Source organism: Aulonocara stuartgranti, assembly GCF_965226115.1.
Source record: "Aulonocara stuartgranti genome assembly, chromosome: 20".
Taxonomy (NCBI): domain Eukaryota; kingdom Metazoa; phylum Chordata; class Actinopteri; order Cichliformes; family Cichlidae; genus Aulonocara; species Aulonocara stuartgranti.
In genome coordinates, this window is record NC_138956.1 from 21,118,099 (window position 1) to 21,141,232 (window position 23,134).

Genomic DNA, 23,134 nt, shown 5'->3' on the forward strand with positions numbered 1-23,134 from the left:
GACCTGCATGCAGTCAGTGTCGTTATTGCTGACTCTTGTTAGGTAAGGTCACTGATTGTGGAATGATCCACCCATGCTCTGAATTTATGATCACATACCAAACTGTGCACGCTACCTCATCACCCCTCACCCTCCACCCTGGGGATTTGTGAAGTCACTCAAACCTCTATATTCGCCCCTGCTCCCTGAAGTGTTCAAATCAATTACTTTTGACATCTAAGGACAAGCAGCGGGGAGAAAAGACAGTCAGGCTTTCCCAGACGCTTTCATTCACATGCTTGGACTCCCTCTTTGACACATAACTGTGCTTCTGTTTGGGCTCTCTTCCTGTTTTCCTCTCTCTTGGCATTGCCTTTGGCACCAGATGCAACTCAGTTAACTGGCTTACACCCCGACTTCAGCAGGCAATAGAGTTTCAGCTGAGGCTTCTGGTGCCACAGATACTACAAGTGTTGCACTCCATAGCTATGTGTGCCGAGCATTTTTCATGCTTAGTAAGCATGGGACCTCTTTTCGGTCACCGCATGCATCACGGCGTTGCGGAGCAGCAGCTTCCTTTAGGCACTGCACAGCCAGATGAGCTTACTCACATTCAGTCTGTGGTCCCAGTTGGCAGGTGGTGCTGAAGCTGTAACCGTGGCAACCCCTCTCTCTCACAACACTTTAGCCCAGTTTAACAACCCATCCATCCTCATGCCTCTGTGGCTCTGCACCACAAGGCTACTTTGTCTGTGCCAGCCTATCTCTCCATCTCATGCAGTGGTACCCTGTTCTCTCAGATCATATCATCGTAATCACTGTGAAGTACCATTATCATAATTATCAGTATTATTGTCACTAGATGACTATTCCAATACATCAATTAGCAGGCTTGTTCAAGAGGTACTAGGCTAATTTATACATGTATAAAAATCCATAAAACGGAGGAGAGAAGAAAAAGCAGGTTATGACTTTGAGTTTGCATCAGTCGGGCTGATTCACGTAATTAACTTTATTTATTGATGTTTATTTGCAACTAGTTTTATTAATTTCTTTATTTGTCAAGGACAAATAGCCTTTTATAGCACATACCATGACTTACAGTGTAACTTCACAACTGTTATCTTGTAATTTTCCTGCATTCAGCTTATCATTTCCAGCACTGAAAAAACTTACAAGTAGGTAAATGAGAAAAGGAGGGTAACAGTTGAAGGTTTTAAACAAATTCTATTTAGAAGTAATGAGTATAATCAGACAATTTTTAAAGAACGTGGGAAAACATATGAGGAAGATACAAATTATACTGCAGGAGGAAAAAAAACTATTTATTAAATACGAGCTGATTTTCATCTGCAGTACCTGGACAGGTAAACACACTTTTTTGGAAAGTTATTAAATAAAAATGCATAGATACAAATCTGTGTAGCTGTATTTTATAACAATTAATTTGAATATACTTACATAGCCTAAAAAGCCCGAATAGGCTCCTGATCTTTCCCCACTCAGAAACACAGAGACATTGTAAGATCTTAATATATTAGGTACACACACCCTATATTCATTAATCACATTATGACCCGATCAATATAACCAATATAAATCAGGTTGGTGAAGGAAGAAATGGTGATGTGGTGCTAACGTTGTGTTTTGATTTACTAATTAGAGATATTTATTATCCTTTACATTTGCTTCAGTTTAAATAACTGTGGCCAACATGTCATTAACATCTTTCTATGCACATAATTTAGAGCTAATGTCATGAGCTGACTCTATGGATTTTATTTTTGTTGTTTTAATCAGCGTGGCTCATTTATGCAAAATTTATTTGGGATTCAAAACAGTTTTTTGTGTTGTTTTTTTGGGTGTGTAAATGGTTTAGTTAAATTGTTGGCAAGAAATGTTGAGCGTCTGCTGATTTCTGAGAAAGGTGGTTGTGACCTGTGCAGCAGCTTCACTGTAAGGAAAATAACAAGTTGGGAGAGAATAACAAAGAATACTTTGGGGACACACGCAAACACTTCCGCTTGAAGACTCACGAAGAAAGAAATTCAAGAAAGTCAAAGGACAAAGAGAGGAGAGGAGACAGACAGCTCACCTGGAACATGACCCTGTATTGTTCCTCAGGTTTTTGGACCACACACATGTTGCACCCCATCGTGGCTGTGCGGGTCCCACAACTGCCCCAGATGACCAACGCTCACACCAGGATTCTTTGTGCGGTCTTTGTCTATGGCAGTGGGAGAGCCCCACCCTCATTCGCAGGGTTGTCCTCAGAGTAACACACAACACATCCCTGGCTGGGAAGAACACAGTTTAATTGGCTGTGTCACTGTTCGCTTCTCTTCCGTGCTGTTTGCAGCTCAAGTGTTGTAATCCAGAGTAAATTTAAACGTGGAGATAGTTTCAGAGCAGCGAGCCCACGTGTTAGTTTCTGTTTCCATGGCAAGCAGAAATGTGTCTTGTTTAAGTTTGTGTGCTTGTTGTAGATCAGGAAGGATTTTTGGCTGGATCTGTGGAAAAGATGTGCTTCAAGAGTCCTGCTGGTTTGTGTGTCATTCAGTAGATCAGGCATAAAATGTTGTGCTTATCCAGTAACTTTTCAAAAACGATCACACGGAAAGCTTGCTGTAAATTGCTACAGTGGCTTTTTAGTTTGAAAAACTGCACTAAAAGATAAAGTTTTCCCAGAAGAACTCTCGCTGAACTCTCCCACGCTGTTCCTGAGTCTTTTTCACTCAAAGAACTAAACTTCCAAAAAGCACATTTTCAAAAATGCTCTTTGAGCCCGTTAGATGCAAACAATGCAGCTATCAAAGAATTTGCCTCAGTTTTGTTTTTTCCTTCTGCTATCATCGCTGCCACTTGGAGCTTCCCATCTACTACACTCTTTCTCTCTTTCCAGGACTGCTGAGTGTGGCTGCTGAGATAATTTAGCCTCCTCAGTGTCTTTTTAGAACCCTCTTTACCTATTCTGATCCTCCACTTAACGATCAATGCGTGTTTAAAGTAATTTCATAATTTAAATCTATTGAAATGCACAGAGTAGGGAGGTGGGGCAGGTTGGGTGGTGCCCGTTATGCCAGTAGCCTGGATCTCTAAGCCCTTGCTGTGCAGCTAAGATAAGCTGCATGCCACAGACAACAACCTAAAGACAAGCACACCTACAGACACATCAAGACAGGAAACAAGACACGATTCTTTCAACTACAAGCTTTACTGCACGGAGGGAGTGCCAATTTTCCTGTAACTATCAGCAAAACTGTCATTTTTCAGAAAGCTTCTCCAAACAATACAAACAAATAAAACATACAGAAACTGTAAAGTTTGCGGATTGTTACAGCAAATTGCAGCATTTATCTGATCTGTTGTCAGAAGTCATGACCAGTTATTAACCACTCATATTCAGCTAAACCATACTCAGGACTATACCTAACTGCTCATGGGTTGGACCCACTGATTGATTATAATTACTGACACCTCCTATCCAGTCTGTGTTGGGAAATCAATACAAAACTGATTCATTGATCAGCTGGATTTTGTGCTGGGTGGGTTGTTGTTGAGCTCAAGGTTCTTTATGACAAGTACCACCAATGTTCATCCTACATATCCAATTAATTCATTTAGAAAGGCACCTTATTTCTTAGGAATTTGCAGACATGCTCTGCACTGTTACTAATTCTGATGCTTTACTTTTAACTCTTCAAATAAAGCTGTTGTAAACTGTCTCACTGAATTTAAATATGAATTGAAATTCCCGTTTGCTTTAGGATTAGCCTCAGTCTGCCTCCTTCAAAGAAAACTAGAATTAGAATATGCCATATTCCTGTCTCCTCCTTTGCCCTTTAAGTGTCATCATATTACTCAGAGCATTATCATTAATCCTCCAGCAAGAGGTCATAGTTTGAAAGTCTTGTCTCAAAGTACCATCGCGCTGTCTGCTGCCAGTGACAAGGTGTTACAGCTGCTAATCTTTATTCAAGGTCTGCTACACCTGTATTCTTTCCAGAGGCTGTGTAATCCCAAACTCCACACACACACACACCAAGTGGCATCCTCACTCACACAAGCACAGAGGAAAGCTAAATACACTCAATGAACCGCATGATAACTTGGGAGAAACAACCTGATAGTCGAACTCTCGAGATCAGACGGCCAATCAACCTATAGTGAAGTGCTAGACAGGCTCAGCAGGCAAGCCAGTTCCAACTGTCACCCAGTCTTTCCACCTCCTGCTCAGCATCATCATCTACCTCTACCTGAGTGTCAGTCCTACATGATTGTTGCAGTTGAGTGTTTAGGATGTTTCCCAGCCTGCCATGCTTTCAGAATAAAATATGGCATGGCACGCTGTGACAAACGCAGCCTTTCTGTTAGAGTGGTGGGTGTAAAAATATATGTCCTGTGCTTGTGTCAAAGTTAGTCCATCTTCAGTGTGCTGCAGGAAATTCAAGAACATCAGTCAGTAAGTCCATTTTAATCCTTCTTTTGTCCACTGGTCTTTCCCTTTGAAACATCCACTGGAGGATATTTATTTGTAAGAAAAGAAATAAAAACCATGGCGAGTATTCCGGGTGGTTAGAGTGTTGTGCAGAGTGCAGCGCTAGTCTCAGGTCAGTGATACATCACCGTCAGCAGCCTCACAAGATGAGAGAAATCATTAAAGGCTGATTGGAGGATACTTCGTGGCGTCTCCCCCTGGGCAAGACGATAAATGCACCCCCCCACTGCAGTGGAGGGGGAGAAACAAAAGGCGGTTGTTCCCCAGCGGTGAAGGAGCTTACTGATCTGCACGTCGCACTACTACTAAAACTGCATCTTCTGGTTTTACACTGTATAATCTCTTTCTTCCTCTGTCTCTCCCCCACCCTCTTTCTCTCCATATCCAGGGCTGGGCCACTGCTCTCTTTTCCAGTCCCCCATAATTTTTACCCACACCTCATTTGCTACCCTCTCCCTCCTCCTTACACTCTCCTCTCCCCTGCCTCTCTTGGTCTGCTTGTCTGCAGGCAAGAGAGCAAGCACTAGAAAGTCTATGCGCTCTGTTTCGGCAGGACAGGACAAGATAACGAGCAACGCCACATAAAAGTGAATGAAATATCAAGATTTTCATGCACTGTACTACCAAGATGTGCAAGAAAAGTGTGGAATCGGTTCATTTAAGCAATTCAGTGTCAACCCTTGTTGAGATGTATCAGAAAGAAAAAGGATGATTGCACTTTTTCATTCCAATAAAAATGCCCAGAGCAGGTAGAGAGCTGATGACTGGCTGTGCATTTAGATGAGGTTCTGTGCTGCCACAAAGAAGGAGGGAAGCGAAACAGGGGGGTGGAAAAGAAGAAAAACAAGTGAATAACAGGTGTGACAGGATAAATCGAAAGATATGGAAGAAAGCCAAGATAGAAAATGCAAATGACTGTGTGGGAGATCACTGGTGAAGTGGAGAAGGGGTGGAAACAAGGGGTTTCTGCAGTAATCAAAATGACCTGCTGAGGGGAGGGTGAGGCGGAGGCATATGGAGATGTTTCATATTAACTATCTGCACAGCCTGGGAGATATTTGTGGGTACAATTCCTTCTCCCTAGTTTTCCCTGTGGAGTTCTGTGCTCACACTCAGAACACCACTTATTTTCTATTTAGAAAGGCTTTAGTGGCACCTTTGCTGCAGCGCCAATGCCAAGTACCACAAGGCTGGAAAAGTGAGACGCTCCATGGGACAAGAATGACATGCTGCCATACTCAGATTAGCCTTTTAATTTTCTGCCTGCCACTTTTCTGTTTTTCCATCTTTATATGTGTGAATCCTCTCTAATACATCACACATAGACCCTTATTAACTGCCATTTAATTAAGACCACCCTTTTGTCAACATCTAGTCCTGTGCCACTTAGTTTGTTTTTATCTGCTGCTCTCTCTCTCCCTCTTTGTGTCTCTCTCACACACATTCAGCCTCCCCTTTGTGTGTGTTATTCGCTGTAAGCCAGTCTGAAACAGGATTTCATGGTGGCTGTGTCTGGTTCAACAGGCTTACATGTATTTTGCTGCATAGCCAGTAATACCGAATGCACCCCACACACTTAGCAGTACTCACAGGAAACACACACACACGCCGATCTCGTCGTCTTGTTATCTGTTGCGCTCATGTGCATCATTCAGCCCCAATCTGTCCGCTTTAGATCTTCATCTCAATACAAAATGTCAGAGTGTTATCTTATTATCCTCTGAAATATCAACTGTCCGTTCCACAAGGAAGAGAAAAGTAGAGAGCATCGCATTTAAACGGACAGATCTGGCTCGCATTATGATCTGTCTCCAGCTTAAATACCAGTGGTTGTCATTTCACATTACCCACCACTGCTTCTTTCATTCCCACCTGAACAAAGGGGACGTAGCCTGCAGGTCGCCGCCCTTCTCTATCTCCACTCAACTTCACCTTTGTCCTGACATTTTTTTAAAAAGGGCATTTTTAAATGGAAAAGCTTAAAAGCATTTAAATCCTTTTTGGTAGTCCTCTATGGGAGCTGCGTTGGCGTAATTTATCAGCATTTAGCATGTAATTCTTTTCCTTTTAAGTTGTCATTTCAATACATAAAAAACTTGGTGGTTCTTAAAGGTGCGGTGAGACAAGATAATGACAATTACTGGTTTAAAAGAAAGGAAAAAAATATACTGCTAAAAGTATTTTTAAATAATGAGTACCTTTGGAGAAATTTAAAAGAAAGGAGATGCAAATTATTTTCTAATGTGAAGTGCTTCACTTTTTTTCTTTTTTGTGTGTTTCTGGCACATTCTGCATTGCTAAAATGAACAAGAGAGATGAATTGGGAGCTTTTGTTTTGCAAAAATGTTAATGGCAAACACTCAGGAATAGCAAGGTAACAACAGCAGTGAATTTCAGACGCAGCAAAGAAGTTTTTTTAAGGGAGAACGAGACATAAAAGAGTAGAGAAAAGGGAATAATCGCAGGGAGATAAAAGAAGAGGGGAACAGAAATATGTAAAAATGAAAGAAAAAAGAGAAATTGCATTCCCACTGAGGCCTTCCTTTTCTTTATCGTGAGGCAAAAGGCAGCAGAGCAATGGAATACTGGCAGAATTTTAACCGTGTTCTCATTATTTATTTACTGCTTTGAGGAGCACAGCACCAGTACACAAGCTGCAAAAGAACCACAGTTTAAGGGTCTTTTGTTTGGGTTTTTGCACATATATATTATATACATATATATATATATGTATACGTGTATGTGTGTGTGTGTGTGTGTGTGTGTGCACATGCATATGTGTTTATGACTCCGCTGTCACATCATAGGACTGTGATTGGTAGGTAGTAAAAAATGACCCTTGCAGCAGCTTCATTCACATTCCACAGAGGTTACTGAGTGTGAAAGCTATTTCACAGAGGAAGCAGTGAGGGCCAGGTGCCACAAAGAAGCATTGCGATGGCATGAGATGGGGGCTTAGATAGACTGTGAGGAGACAGAGAAATGAAAGAATGATGGAAAGGGAAAATGAAAGAAGAGGCTCTGTGTCTAATCTTATTTGAGTGAACGAAACTTTGGCCTTCAGAAACACAGAGAAAGCCATATATACCAGAAACTTTCAGCTCTGCATGTTGTGATTTGAGTTTTACGCTGGATGCCCTTCCTGATATGCAATCCTAAAGGGGATTTGTGTTTATGCAAAACCGTGGTGCAGATGTACGCTATGGGGATTCTAATTCCAACAAATATGTTAGGACTGGAGGTGCACTGAGAAAACTATATTGAAAAGCAAAAGAAAACAACCCGCGCCGCCCCTCAAATTCAGGTACGTCAAGAAAATAAATATTATTCATCATATGCGTTTGCTTTTGTTTTTAGTTGTTGTGAATGATATTCTCAATCACAGACTGCATATTTTTTTAAATACTGGCAGCTGCCAATGCTACCCCTCAGACTCCCAGTAGATGGTATGAATTTAAAAATCCTAGGTGATTTTCAGAAAATTTGACCTCTGACCTTGAGGTCAAGGTCACTGATATTCAAACTTGAGCGAGATTTTTTTGTTGCTGCACCTGTGGTATGAATTTGAAAATCCTAGGTGACTTCCTTCTTATATTAGTTATCCTATTCACAAGATTTTCAGAAGACTTGACCTCTGACCTTGACTCTGAGGTTGAGGTCACTGGGATTTGAACTCATCCAAGATTTTAACGAGCTACACCTAGGATACCACCTTTCTATGTTCATGTTTATGTCGATATCGGCTACACCTCAAGGCAGGGTTTCTCTCTAATGATGATCTCTGTTCGACCTTTAGACCTTGTTTACAATTTCATTTCTCCAAAGAGAGAAAGCTTTGATGTTTCTATGCAATTCATCATCTTCAGTGAAACTCTAGTGGATAATATAGTATTTGCGAATTTGGCTAGTGTTAAATTTGAAACTTCAAACTGACTAGAGATTTTCTGAATCCTTGTGCTGTCCTTGTGCTATTATTGACTCACTGGTCACCATTTTTCACAGTACCTTTTTAATTCAGTTCAATTTGCCCCAAGTTGCCCCAAGGCACTTTATATTGTAAAGTAAAGACCCTACAATAAAAGAGAGAAAACCCCAACAATCAAACAACTCCTTTTGAGCAAACATTTGATGACAGTGGGAAGGAAAAACTCCCTTTTAACAGGAAGAAACCTCCGGGAGAACCAGGCACAAAGAGGGGCGGCAATCTGCCGCAACCAGTTAAGGGTGAGAGAAGGAAGACGGGACAAAAAGGGATGTGTACCTTTCAGATTGTTACTCAAGAATTTGTTGCTGACATTCAGAAAGTCTCAGTATTCCAGTTTTCATAGTTATCAAGCATCAGAGTTGATGAGATATTTAACAGAGAGTGTCGCTTGAATTAAACAGTTATGATACTGCTGTTTAAGTTAGCCGTAAAAGCTGAGGAACACAGATTTAGAGCATGCCAATACTGGAATAAACTGCAAAACCGTGGTGCAGATGTACGCTATGGGGATTCTAATTCCAACAAAATATTTTTTCATGTCATCTTCAACTGATGAAATAAAAAGGTTGATCAAGTATTTTGTAATTGTTAATTAAAATCATAAGATATGAATGTGTGGCTTCACTGTTTAAATGTGACTGTTTAGAGGCAACAGCCACAGAGAAAATGTTAAACAAATAATATGAGTTTGTAAAATTAGTAAGTAATACCAGTTCTGAAAGCATGTGTATAGTCAACTCTCAGGTTTCACCATTGGTCGTGTGTGTGTAGTGCCAGCACCAACAAGCCTGGGTACGCCTCACGTCATCCCCTGGTATCTGTTTTTGTTGGCAGACTGGATGGACACTACCACCACTGACATCACCTATTAGGTTGTGAAGTCCAGTGTGAAACCTTGTCTCTTTCGCTTTCTTGGTGTTTTGAAACATTTTGTTGTATTCAGAAAGATATGAAACTGCAACTAAAGAAGTTGATCTTTGCCAGCCTTTGGAAAGGAAGCAGGTTTAGAGCATGCTAGCTTTGCAAATATGATCTCAATTTAAATGAAACTTCTTGACAAAAATCAAGGTTAACAAATAATAAATGCAAAAAACTGGAAGTCTTTCAGTGAGGACTTAGCCTTAAGGCTAAAACATTTAAAACTGCGATTCAGCTAAAAAGAGAGATGTAGTAAAACCTAATAAAAATGATGTTTTTTTATGAAAGAGCAGAGGGGCGAGACGGAGACAAGCAGACACACTTGAGGCTTGTTCAGCTTTATAAGGAATTAAATTATCTGCCTATCACAAGGGGCTGGCAATCATGTGGGGCATGTAAGTCCTCTTACACAAATGAATGGCTTTTTGTGGTAGTCAGGGTAACAGGGGCTTATTCCCTAATGTCAACCTTTTCTCAAATCCTCACTCATCACTACTCCATACCCTCTATTCCCAATTCTCACAGGCTTTGCTATCATGTCACAACAGACTGATTAGGGATGGAGGAGAGGGCAGTAAAGTGGAAGGTAAGGCTGAAGGAAAGAGGAAAGGACTGCAACACTTTAATGTAAAGCTGAGAATACAGTGTATATAATCTGCTTCTGGATCACGTTCCTAAGGTGCAAAGTGCTGCTTGTTGCATGCAGTAACAGAGAGATGAAAGAAAGGAGAAACTGTGAGGGGGTTTGGAGCTGGAGGGAGTGGAGTGAGGGTGTAGGGAGCTTGAGAGTTAGTTTTGTAGAAGTGGAGAAAATAGCCACTAAAGTAGTAGGTGAAGAAACGAGTATTTGAGAGATTTAAGCGAGGAAAAGACAAGAAGAAGTGCAGTAGACATCGACTTGAATTTTCCAAAGAAAAAAGTGATTATCACGGTCCAAAGGGAGGAAGGAAGGCTTACTCAGAATGGTCTAATTAATTTGAGCGCTAATACAAAGAACACAATATGAAGTCTCCAACTCTTCTCTCCGGATGACTGCTCATGCCAACCACTGTCTCAGCCAGTATTGCAGATAATTTCACATGCAACAGCAGGAGCAGGAATCTGGTATAACATAAGAACAACAGGGAGGAACTGTCGCAGCAGCCAGGTAAGAAATCAAATTAACAAACTGCCAGTGTGGCAATGAATTTCCTAAATTAATGTATTATCTCTTAAATTTTACACCCACTGCCGTCTGTGTGGCCGTTCCAACAGTGAGACTCTTCCCAGAGCATGTTTCTTATTATCATAATCTCTCAATTGACTCTTAGAATCAATAAAGAGCGAGCCATCCATCTAGAAGAGATGTATTTATATTTAATAATCAATATCAGCATCTGTCTTCTGCTTTGGCCAAAGGGGCATGAGTGCATGGGCACATGAACACCAAATTGATGAGAGGAAGATGTAGAAAAAGCCATTAATTTCACCTTCATCCCTCCACTTAGTCCCCCCACTCTTGGGGATCTCACCTAATACGATCCCCAGTGACAGCCCACCATCTAAGTGCTTGCCTTCATAGCCAGAAGATACCATTCTGTTCCAGCTCAGCGATCTTGCTGACATCTATGCTTCCGTTATTCCTGAGTTATTACCCATTTAAAATGTACTTAAAATTTCTCGTTAGGTGCAAGCGCTATATGTATAAACTGTGTTTTATGCCTAAAGATGTTTACAAACTGTGCTTCTGTTCCCCCCAGTATAAGCATGCAATAAACAAAGCGTATCCCACTCAGGTGTTTTAAGACATCTGCAAGCTGTGACTCTTCTCCTCCTCCCACATACTCCTACATATTTGCCCCGGGCCCAGCCAAATCAATATATCATTAGCCAGTCTCTCCACTCACCCCCTGTTTTCCCTCCAGAAAACCTTACCTTCCTCCCACTCCACTCTTACTCTGTCCTCCCCTCACATTTCACACTATTTCATGCTGTTTTTCTCCAAGTGCCTCGCCTTTCATTTTTATTCTTTTGGCCTCCAAACCCCACAATCTCTCTGCAGTTCTGCTTGAGTCCTATGTGTATTTCTCTGCTGATGTGAAGCAAACCGTGAAAGAGGGGTAAAAATGAGAGGGGTGGGGGGTTAAAGGTGCAATGGGTGGAAATTTTGAGCCACATCATGTAGCGATGGAGACGGTGGGCGTCGGCAGAGAGAAAGAGCAAAGCAGGGAAGAAATGGGGAGCACGAGGGGGAGGGGAGCTTGGCTGCTTGACTGTGCGGGTGAAATGAATGTGTAATTGAGTTGTTGTGGCTCAACCCTTGAACAACTGAGTGATGGAGGGAGCGGCAGCCACAAGATCCCCCGGAGAAGGTGGCTGAGCCCGTAGCTGCTGCATTGTCGGCTAAACACAGGGAGTCGTCAGTAGCAGTGTAAAGGTGCCAACAGCACCAGGTAGCAACATGTCCATCGCTCACTGCAAAGTGTCAAAAGCATGGCGTGTGGAATTTATGAGCGTGATTAAGTCAGGAAAGCATGAAGAAAGCATGAAAACTGGTCACTGGATTGATGCAAGGAACCACAAATTCAGCTTCCTCCTCTCTATTTGATGCCCTCTCCTCCATCTTTCCCCATGACAGACCACCCATTCCTATTTACATTTTTAAACATTCGCATCAATCTCCTCTTTATTTTGCCTTCCCCTTCCTCCTTCCAATCACTTAGAGCAAACCGAGCAGGGGTGAAGTAGAGGGTAATTAAAATGGGAGTGCTGTGCGTTGAAATGAAGCCAGTACAAAGACACACCTCAACCCTAAAACAGCAAGCCGTGGAGATGAAGACATGAATGGAATAGGAAGGACTGTGTGTGTCATCAGGAACTATGTTAACAATATATATATTCAGATGTTGTTTTAATCAAACATTTCTTTCATAGAGACTAGACTAGCCTTCTTTGATGACCCACGTACACACCTCTCCCTCGCACACACACACACAGACACACACGCACACAGAGATCAGGAGCAACGCTGCAGAGCTTTGATTGATGTGCTTAGTTCATTGAAACAGGTGAGATGGTGACAGCTCAGAAAAACAAGAGGGGAATCAGATCCTGGTTACTATACCACAGTTACTGCAGAGAGAGGTATTGGCAAGACCAGGGAGGGTGCAGATGGAGGAGTCACCTTGAGGGAAAGGCGGAGGGAAGTGACACAGTGGGAATGCCAATTTATTTATTTTCAGGTCACAAGCTTGTAGATATTGAAGAACACACCTGAGAAGCAATGGATTTGTATGCTCGGCCTGAATAATACAAAAAGGTTATAATATATGGCAACAACATGAGCAAATCCTGAAATCTCTCCAAGTGTTAGCTGTTGGTTCTTGTCTGTTTGTGGTACAAGCAGGTTCAGCAGTGACTAAACGCTGGCTTCAGTGGAACTCTGCTCCCCCCTCTCTCAGTGGAAGTTTGAGTGGAAGTGAAATAATATTGATTTAACTTTCAGGCGCAGCTTTATAGATTGATTGTCATACCAAGCAGCCTTTATCCACAATAGTACTGCCCTCAGGCAGCCTAGATTTTCCGTTTATCACAGCAACAGATTCAGGTTTGAAATCCACAGTGAAATGTTTTAGAATGACTCAGCCAGGACATTGGGGAGGATTGATTATAATGTTAGTTACACATCACTGAGTACGAAGTGAAATGGCGGAATATATTCAAATTATATTTAATAAATATATCGGGCATGGCTGCTGTTTTGGTGCTATTTTAAAATCTCCCCAAAACTGGGCAGGACACAAGTGTGCCACATTACACCACAGTGACATCTATTGGTGAAATGCTGATATTCACCCAGAGAGTGAGACGGGTGGCAGGAGCAAATCCTTTTATTCCAAAGTGCCATGGAGGTTCACTGATATCAGAAGACAATTTATTATCTGTAGCCCTGCCCTATTCCATAAACACACTTGTAAATCCACCAGTGAAAACAGTGCGACAGTTTTTCTTAGGTGAACTTCTTTTAGAGCATTACTGGCTTTTCAATACTGAGAGAAGCATAATCTTTTATCACAAAGCAAAGCAAAGAAACTAGCACGTTTACCACTTCATTTTTCTCCACTCACCACAGGACTGTTTCACAGATGACATTTAGGCGTTTCTTAGTAGAACAGGTGTTACCAATAGTAACATGGCACCATTCTATGTCCCAACAAGCATCATTAATTTAATTAGCACTCATTTAATTATGCTTTTCCTAATTTGTCATTTGATTTCATCATTTCATCTTCATATTCACATAAAGTATATGTATCTAAAAAGCAAATACACCTTATTGGTCACACTTTGCTAATACCAGGTTTGACCCATTTTACCTTTAAAACTACTTTAGTTATTCATAGTGCCACACATTCAATAAGATGCTGGAAACATTCTTCATAGATGGGTTTGTTGGGTGCACATCTGTGATGTGAATCTCCATTCTGTCACGTCCCCAAGGTGCTCTACTGGAATGAGCGCTTGTGACGGTGGAGGCCATTTGAGTACAGTGAAGTCACTGCCATGTTCAAGAAACCAGGTTGAGATTATTTGAGTTTTGTGATAATGGTGCTTTGTTCTGCTAAAAGCAGTCATCAGAAGATGGATACACTATGGTTATTGATTTGTAATTTCTTCATAATGTCTCCTGTAATTTCTTCTTTTAAAATCCGTTTCTGGGAAGCACTTTGTAACACTGGTTTTAAGTAGTGCCATACAAATAAACATTATTATTATTATTATTATTATTATTTATAACAGGATGGACATGGCCAGTAATGACGCTTCGGTAGGCTGTGGCATTTAAATGATGCTCAGTTAATACTAAATAGCTCAAAGTGTCAGAATTACAACACCCCCACCAGCCTGGACTGTTGATACAAGGCAGGATAGAGCCATGCTTTAATGTTTTTTATGATATATTTTGACGCCAAAATCAGAATTTTGCAGCAGACGTTGAGACTCATCAGCGCAGGCGACATTTTTCCAATGTTCTACTGTCCAGTTTTGATGACCTGGTACAAAATTATAGCCTCAGTTTCCTATTCTTGGCTGACAGGTGGCCAACTGCTGCTGTAGCCCATCTATTTTAAGGTTTAATGTGTTGTACGTTCAGAAATGCTCTTCTGCATATCTTGGATTTAACCAGTGGTTATCTGAGTTACTGTTGTCTTCCTATCAGCTTGAAATAGTCTGGCGCTTCTCCTCTGACCTCTGACAGTTACTCAGAGCGACTCATTTCACACCAATAATCATGCCACATTCAAATCACCTGTCTTCTTCTCTCTGATGCTCAGTTTGAACTTCAGCAGGGCGTCTTGACCATATCTACACGACTAAATGCACTGAGCTGCTACCATGTGATTAGATGATTAGATATTTCAATTAACAAGCAGTTGACCAGATGTACCTTATAAATAGTTCACCAATTAATTCCTTGTTTACGCTATTTTAGCAGATGAATACTCCGGAATATGTATACATTGGTGTTACCATTAGAAGAGAAAATACAAAGCCGGCTACCTTAAAATCTGCAGATGAAAATAGTGCCAGACGGCACTCTGTTCTGAGTAACAGTCAGGAAAACACTTGAGCCTACTTGTGTTTTCAGTAAGTGGCAACAATAAGGGGAAGTTGAAAAAAAAGAGACACATTTTTTTAAAACAAAACCAAGGACAAGTCAAATGAGTTTTAGGGGAGATTAATTTTGTTCTTCTGACTGATAATGGGAACGAAATAGCTGAATACAAATGTGTCCTTTGTTCATAGTTACGGGAGCGGAAAGTGGTCGGGAAAGTGCATTAGGCGTGGCACTGTTGGGGAAACGCTAGCCCTTAATTAAATAAATATGTTTTGAAGTGTCCTTGATTGTACGTTAGCGAAACCTTTGTTTAAAGGATCAAGGACCCTCTGCCTCTTCAGTGGTGAAAATTATGCATGTTTTGGGATGTGTATTCTAATGCAGATAACAATTTCAGGTTAAAACCTGTTAGACTGTTTGTCTCATGCCTGCTTTATACCTTCTAATACTACTGAGCACAAAGGATTATGTTTTTAAAAACTGGACAAAGCAGTGGTGTTCTTCTTACAGCTCAGCTGAATCTAAAATAACACTTAACCATTGAAATAGCAAAATGTATCGATTTTTTTAGTGTGAATTTTTTTGTTATTTAATAGAAATCATTGGTAGTTACCAATATTTTTTTCAGTGTAGATGTGGCCAGGTTAAAAAAAACAAAGAAACCTTCTTTTGGTTTCTTCCTTTAGAGGTCACCAAAGGGAACCCTCTGCTTCCATCTCACCTTATCCCTAACATCCTCTGCATGGCCTCCTTCACTACATCCATGAATCTTTTCTGTGGTCTTACTCTTTTCTGTCCAATATATACACTGACGCTCCTCTCCACATGCCCAAGCCATCTCAGCCTCGCCTCTCTAACTTTGTCTCCAAACCTCTCAACCTGAGCTGTCCCTCTGATGTACTCATCTCCACACCTGTCCATTCTGGTCACTCCCAGTGAAAATCATAATGTTTTCCTCCTCCTAACCTTGTATTTTTATTAGAGTCCCAGTCTCCAAACCACACATTATAACAGGTCTCACTGCCATCTTCAATTTCACTCAAGATTAAAATAATAATATCAATAAAATAATAATATACCAATTTATTTATCCTACATTAGTAGAACATAATAAATAAGACTTAGTCACATATATACAAAATTATAGACGAATTGTTTTTATAGAAATTTTCTAGCAACCGAGTAAAGTCGCTTTTTTTCCAATTAAATTTCCGATTAAATTTATTTAATTTCGAGGAACCATTTCAGCTGACAGGCTAATCAGGCTCACAGATATGAGTGCGGACAGCAGGGGTCCCCAGTTCACTGCTTGCTCGCGGTGTACTCCCTGCCTCGGTAAAACTCTCCTTTTAGTCAGCAGTCTGCCAAAATCGATGCTGGATCAAAACATTAACATAAAACAGAAAAATGTAGGGATTGTTATTTGATGTTTACCTAACATTAACGTAAAACGAGCTGCCCGGCCACCGTAACATCCTCAACAGGGTTGCGCGCGCCTCTTTGCAGCGGAAGTTGACTTTAGTTGTTTCTGATAACTTCCGTAACCCGTGCTAACCACAAAACTCAAACAGTTTTAAAGCAAAAATGATAGTTTGCTGCGTGTCTGGTTGTGAAAAGCGGTATATCCGCAGCAAAAAATTGAAATTTTACAAAATACCGTCTCGGGGCCACCGGAGGCGTTTGTGGCTGCGAGCAATACAAGAAGCGAACGGCAGCACTGCGAGACTCACGGAAGATGATCGCGTTTGTGGCGCTCATTTCATATCAGGTAAGCTAAGATTGGAGCTATGCTAGCACTGTAGACATACTGTAAGAGAAACAAGCGGTTTGTTGATTAAAATTGTCGGATTTAGCACAAAGCTCCCTACATATTTTTATTTTTGTTTTTGTTTTATAGGAGAAGCATCTATGGAGCGTGATAAGCCGGACTTTGTGCCTTCTGTTTTTACCTGCACCAAAAAAAATCAAAGCCCCAAGAAAAAAGTGAGATGGTAAGACATGTAAAGTAGTGTTGGGTCAGGATAAAATCTGTGAGGATCAAAGTTGTTGGATAGCTTTGTGTTTCTCTAATAATATTTTTTTTCAATTTTTTAAATTAACTTATTATGTTTTAAATTTAATTGTAATATACTTTTTTGTTACTTATTCTGGTCTGTATTGTCATTAGTTTAAAAAAACGCTTAAAAATTAATTAAGGTAAGGGTGTTTTCTGATAGTTTTGCAGCTTCATTGTTTTAAGTGTCCTCTTTAAAATTATATAAAATGAATTTAACTAGGTCCTTACATTTTGATGCTAAACATCTGATAACATGGCTTAATGAATATGGACTGGAGTGTAGCTAAGCTAAGGTCATATAACATGATGGATGCTTGAAGGTTCCAACAGCAGAGTTCACAAATCGCAAGTCGTGCAGGTAAAGGATTGATCTTATTTATAGCACCTCATCTATAGGACACATACTGCCCTTTAAAGCAGTCAAAATTATTCAAATATTTTTACAGATTTTAAAGCTTGAAATTAAAGTTAAGTGCAATATTCCCCCATGTACCAAATCCAAATAATTCATATCCAAAATTTGTGATGGTATTCTGTCCCGTTTTTGGTTTCTCAAAGGTTACTTATTTATTTTCAAAGTTTTAAGTAGGGATTTAAAGTTTGCACAATTTTTCTGAAGAACGGTATTTTTCCCAGCAAAATCTGTGGTGGTCATTTGAGAAGTCTTCAAGTGATGAGTTTAGATGGACAGAACCTTTAGTGAATTATGTTAATCATGGTGAGGACATACTTTTAATTGTCATCATCAGTTTCAAGTGAATGCATACAATGTGATGTTCATTTTATAAATTATGGTCCTCAGATTGAGGCTTCCCAACAGGAGCACAATAACCTATGGGTGATGTCCCAATGGGCATGTCTATGTAGGCTGCATGCAACAAGGCCTAAATAAAGACTGTTTTGAACTCTAAATCATGCAAATCAGCTCTAGTCCAAGATTAAATGCACGGACTTGGAAATGACAATAGGTTCCTTTTAACCAGTGGAGCGACATTATAAAAGTAAAAGCTACTATAACAGATAAAACCCTACGAGAACCTGTTCATTCAATTAATAGAAGGTTGCAGATGTACATAAATGAAGCCTTTATGGCTCAATGTTACAGGTTTTTATAATGCCCATCACTATAAACATAACATTAACAACATATTGACCCGGTGTGTGATATTTAATGTGTGTGCTGTAGTCAGTGCTCTGCGCTGGGTTCATAGTTGTCACGTCTCTTTGTTTCTGAGCTCTGTGTGTTTGAACAGTGCGAGGACAGAGGGTTGTCTCAAAGCTTGTGGTACTTTAAACAGTACTGGTGTTTTCCGTTCCATTTTTCTTCTCTGACTGATCAAAAGCATTAAAAAACCCATATCATTTTCACTGAGTGGGCGAGAAGCACATTCAGGTCTACTCTGGCCTATAGCTATAGCCAGCCCAGGTCAGGGTTACAAAGGTCATCCCTTGGTATCAGTTTCCATAATAGAACAGGCACAGTAACTGGTAATGAATTAGAAAGGGTGATAAATATTCAGTAAATAAGCTGCATAGTTATCTCCCATCGTATGTGTTCTGTGTACATATTGGGTCACAGACTCTGAACTGTTGAAAATTTGTGCAGCTTTACAGTGTATGACAAAAACAAGGTGTTAATACTAACATTTTCTTTTACACTTTTACTGTAGATATGAGACCCACTTTTATAGATCACTTCATATGTTTGTTTGTGGGGTTTTTTGTGTTTTTTTTAAAGGATTTATGGTCGTAGAAAAAGGCATCGCCGGAAGGCAAGAGGCAGAAGAGAGGAAAATGCAGCTCCACTTCAAGCTGATTCTTCTGTGAATCCCGAGCCGTCTGTTTTGATGCGAACTGAAAGTGAACTTTCAGAAGAAATGCAGACGCCAGCAACCCCCTCAGTGCCAAAGGTAGCAGCCACAACTTGCTCTTTCTGTATATCTTTTCTACTTGGACATTATGCAAAATAGCTATGTTTTTGTTTGTTGTAAAGTAGTTGTTTTGTAAGACACGAGTTGCAAGATTGTCATAAGTATTTTTATTTTCTTCTAATGATAAATTCTTTACAATTCTTTAAATTGTTTTCCTCTGTTTGTGTATTTATGTTTTTCAGGAAGGAGAAACGGTGGCAAAAGTGTCTGAGACTGAAGCAGAAACCCAAATTATCCAGTCTCAAACAATGCTCGACTTAAATAAGACATCACCACCCTTCAAAGGACTACCAGACACCCTAAAACTAGATAAGAGAAGGCCAGTTGTGCTCCTGAAACCTTTAGTTGCATCAGAAGGTGGTTATCGGTGTGAACTGTGCAGTCAGACCTTCACTGATATACCACAGCTGGTAAAACACAAACGGCTGCACGAAGAACAAAGGTCCTTTGTCTGTGAAAATTGTGGAAAAAGCTTCATAACTCAGGCAGATTTCAGTGAGCACCATGCTGTGCACAGGGATGAGCCCCTCTTTCCGTGCAACATGTGTGATCGATCTTTCACCACGATTCACCAACTGAAGCGTCATAAACTGCTCCATGTTAAAGATGGCAGGAAGTGCCTCAGGTGTGGCACGCTGTTCTGTCAGCGTCACAACCACATTTTATTCCTTCCGCAGACAGAGTTTAAAACAGAGTCTGAGCCTGAGGACAGTTCCTCCAGGAGTGAGACAGAAAATGAACTGGAACCAAGCCAGATGACTGAAATACCTGGCAACACTCAGAGCTCAAGGACCGTTACACCTCCACTGTCTACTTCTGCTCCAACTGCTGCTCCTACACCCCCAAATCCTGGATTTCTATCCAAGCCCCCACCTTTGGCTTCATTCAATATATTACCAGAAATCCCCCCACCGGTGTTGCTGAGACCGTGTCCTGTGCCTCGTCGACTCTATCCAGAAGCGAGACACTCAGAAAACCCGGGTTCCTCATTTCACCATGACTTGTTCACCCGAAATACAGAACTTCCATCTTCACTGAAGATCTTTTCACCTCAGTACCTCACCTCAGCCTTCCTAGAGGTTAAAAGAAATTATGAATATATTTTAAGCAAGCCGAAAAAGTGTAGGGTTAAGAATCTGGTGAAGAAGGAACAAAGTGAGGCACCAATAATTTCACCAGAAGAACACACTAAGCCAGAAAAAAAGGAGAGAATAGCTTATGACCTGGAGATTATGCTCTGATCTGAATAATGGATTAGAATGACCTGTTTACTTACCTGACCTTTTTGCCTTACTTAAGATGTTCAACATTAGTGCTCCTATCCTATTAGTGTTTCTGTTCTTTGAGTTAAAAGGCATTTTAACAAAAGCAAGGCTGTGTTCAGTATTAAACCCGTAGTGTTTGGCTTATACTTGCACCACTTTTGCCTCTCTTAGCACACTGATATATTTGTAAGTACTGTGATGCTGTTATAATTTTTTTTTAGTTCTGTAGTTAAAATCTTTCACTTCTTAATCAGTGATGAGGTGCAATTGTTTTTTTTCAACTGCTGTTTGAACTGACCTGTGTTGTAAAACTGCACCAGGTGGGATTTGGGCTTCAGGCTATATTCTGTACTTGGCAATTTGTGCCGTAATAATCACTTTAGTCTGTGGAAAAATGCACCGTGTGCTACAAACGGCATCAATAATATGATCAATCATCTCTAATAACAATTGCCACACAATTTAGTTTTCACATCTGCCTCAGCTAACTGGAAACAGATAGTGGTTGCAGCTTTATATTACACACATAAACCAATCAGCCGTAACCTTGAAACCGTGAATAACCTTGATTGCACTATTACAATGCTGGCAAACCTTGAGCTCCCAGGAATTCGTGTGGGTGTTACTTTTACGTGCAGCACACGCCTACAAACGGAAAGGCTCGAGGAGCACGACAAAGAGTCCAAGGTGTTGACAGGGCCTCTAAACTCTCAGATCTCAATCCAGAAAAACGGCTGATCCACAGAGGCGGCTACAGCAGAAGACAGCGGTTGCTCCTGGCCACATGCCGAAGAGGACAAATCCAGAGGGTCCAGTATGCGTGCCCTGAGGGATTACAGTTATTTTGTCAGATATCAGGTGCTTTTTATGTTGCTGATCATATGCAGTGTATATGATCAACAACATATGTATGTATGATGTAGCTACAGTTACGTCAACCATTTGTTACATTTTGTGCATTTTTTTTTTTTTAGTTGTCCTCTTTGTTTTGTTTGTTTTTTAATCTGTATATGAGAAGTGGATCTGACTGTGAAACCAATGCTGTTTGTTTTCTAAAATAAATTATGTTTATGGTTAGAGTAAACAACTGCCAGCTTAAAAATGCCTCCATCAAGTGTTTGTCGAATTTTTAAAGTGAACGGTAAAATTCTTTGAGAGCAGAATTAACTACCAACACTCCTTCATTAACTACAATCAATTAAGTTTAGTTTAGAGACTGTTCATAAAAGATGTACATTGGTCACAGGGATGTCATCCATTGATTGCTAATCTCCTTTTTTTTTTTTAACTCATAAAGGCTCATTTTTCCTCACGATCATATTGGTTACATAAAACCCAATGTGGTCATCCCACATCACTTCTTAGCTGGCTTTTAGTCACTAGTGGATCTTCCACACTGCCGTTGTGTAGCAGAGCCGTTTAATGTATTCATGAACATCTCATATCAATTAACAGTATGTTTTGATCCCATGCTTGACTCCAAAAGTGCCCACGTTCCATCGCTCAGGGTTATGTCACCTGCTGTTTCTACAAGTTGCTGAATTTAATTAACGTTTTGTGGTCTCTTATATGGATTAAGGCACCTTCGGCTTCGCTTTTCTGACTTGTAAGCTATGATATTTGCACTGTTTGCACACAATATGGAGTTTTAATTTCCCATTTGTAAAAAACAACTTTGGACTGATTACGTTTTATTTTTGCTTGTTTGTTTTGTTCTCCTTCAGCTGACCTGTATGTATATGTACTCAAATGTAGAAATGGCAGAAAACATGGACAAATGGAAAGATTGAACTACCATGTACCCATTTCCCCCACACCAAGAAGCACCTAACCAGCTATATGTCCAAATGACACATTCTTGGAATAGCATTATCTGTTAAAATAGCTAAAGCTATTTCTCAGCTGGTGATTTGCAGCTGTCTACTGTGTGCCCATTAGATTTGCTCTCACGTGGACACAGGAACAAGAGAAAAAAAATAAGCTGTATGAAGTGAAATATGCTCTTTACATAATGTAATAAAATTAAATTGCTGTATTATATTTTTTTGACTTTTGTTCGTGCGTAGATTTCACAGAGTTGTAACAGTTTTGAAGGAAAGTTCAAGGTTGTCAGACCAAGTAGTCTCTGTCCTGATGGTGGCTCTAGAGGGATTGTTAAAATGACCCAAAAATGTCTGTCTAACTTTCTTGGACAGTCTTCCTGTCAGTGTGTCACACTGCATTAAAACCACCTGCTTGTTCTGTGAGCTGACTGCACAGAAAACCCCCCGCAGTACAGCAACAATAAGGTGTGTACTAGTTTTCATTGCTTGGAACTTTTCTTGCTATGCAGCTGAATTTTCCAAGGAGGATTTTTACTTTAACTGCTGCATGGATGTGAAGTAAAAAAAAAAAAAGGACCCCATTGCTCTATATTCCAACCTGCCAACCACAGTAAAAGTCCTATTTGGCCATACAGATGTTTTCAGTTAACATTGCGGTTATAAAGCCTTTATGTTATCAACTTCTGGGTCATTAGGTTCAGCTGTATCGATCTGGTGAATGTTTTCGCACTGTCTGCAATTGAACCGTGACAAATATTTTAATAATTAATCATAATGTGAAAATGCAGACTTGACTCGACTGTTCCGGAGAAAGCTGGCTCCAATGTATAGTTCCCTTGAGCATGAGACTGACAAAGTGTTACATTTTTTAAGATGAAAAACTACTACTTTATATTAAAAAAAAATGTTTATACATTGACAAGTAAACCAGTGAAAAAACAAGTAAAAATTATCTCTAGTAGTGCCTATTAGTATGTTATCTAATTTTCTATTTAATTGACTTCTTTTGTGTGTTTGTCCCCCCCTGTTTAGCTATTTTGTTTTTCATACCTTAATTTATAAGTTTTGTTTTATGTTTTT

At 40.2% G+C, this 23,134-nt stretch overlaps 2 protein-coding genes across 4 annotated transcripts in view; one reads left to right on the top strand and one right to left on the bottom strand.

The window, feature by feature from the left end:
• The window catches only part of LOC309697633 (PDZ domain-containing protein 4-like), a 30,711-nt gene extending 14,210 nt beyond the window's left edge, over positions 1 to 16,501 (bottom strand). For 2 of the 3 annotated variants that reach the window (XM_082519695.1, XM_082519694.1), the window contains exon 1: positions 2,075 to 4,926. In XM_082519695.1, coding sequence (XP_082375821.1) covers positions 2,075 to 2,134 — 60 coding nt within the window. In that variant the 5' untranslated portion in view covers positions 2,135 to 4,926. Of the gene's footprint in view, positions 1 to 2,074; positions 4,927 to 16,413 lie in introns of those variants that run through there. The other variant, XM_082519696.1, reaches the window with a different exon arrangement.
• On the top strand, positions 16,464 to 22,269 carry LOC309697643 (uncharacterized protein). Its single transcript, XM_082519719.1, has 4 exons — positions 16,464 to 16,747; positions 16,877 to 16,970; positions 18,774 to 18,945; positions 19,149 to 22,269. The coding sequence occupies exons 1-4, from the start codon at positions 16,564 to 16,566 to the stop codon at positions 20,205 to 20,207; spliced, it is 1,509 nt and encodes a 502-aa protein (XP_082375845.1). The 5' UTR covers positions 16,464 to 16,563; the 3' UTR covers positions 20,208 to 22,269.
• The last annotated feature ends 865 nt before the right edge of the window (positions 22,270 to 23,134 follow it).

Bases quoted from the DNA above. Each gene is read 5' to 3' on its own strand.
- LOC309697643 (XM_082519719.1), top strand. From the start codon at position 16,564: ATGATAGTTTGCTGCGTGTCTGGTTGTGAAAAGCGGTATATCCGCAGC. The intron at 16,971-18,773 runs GTAAGACATGTA...TTTTTTTTAAAG, and splicing joins CCCAAGAAAAAAGTGAGATG to GATTTATGGTCGTAGAAAAA. The intron at 18,946-19,148 runs GTAGCAGCCACA...TATGTTTTTCAG, and splicing joins CAACCCCCTCAGTGCCAAAG to GAAGGAGAAACGGTGGCAAA.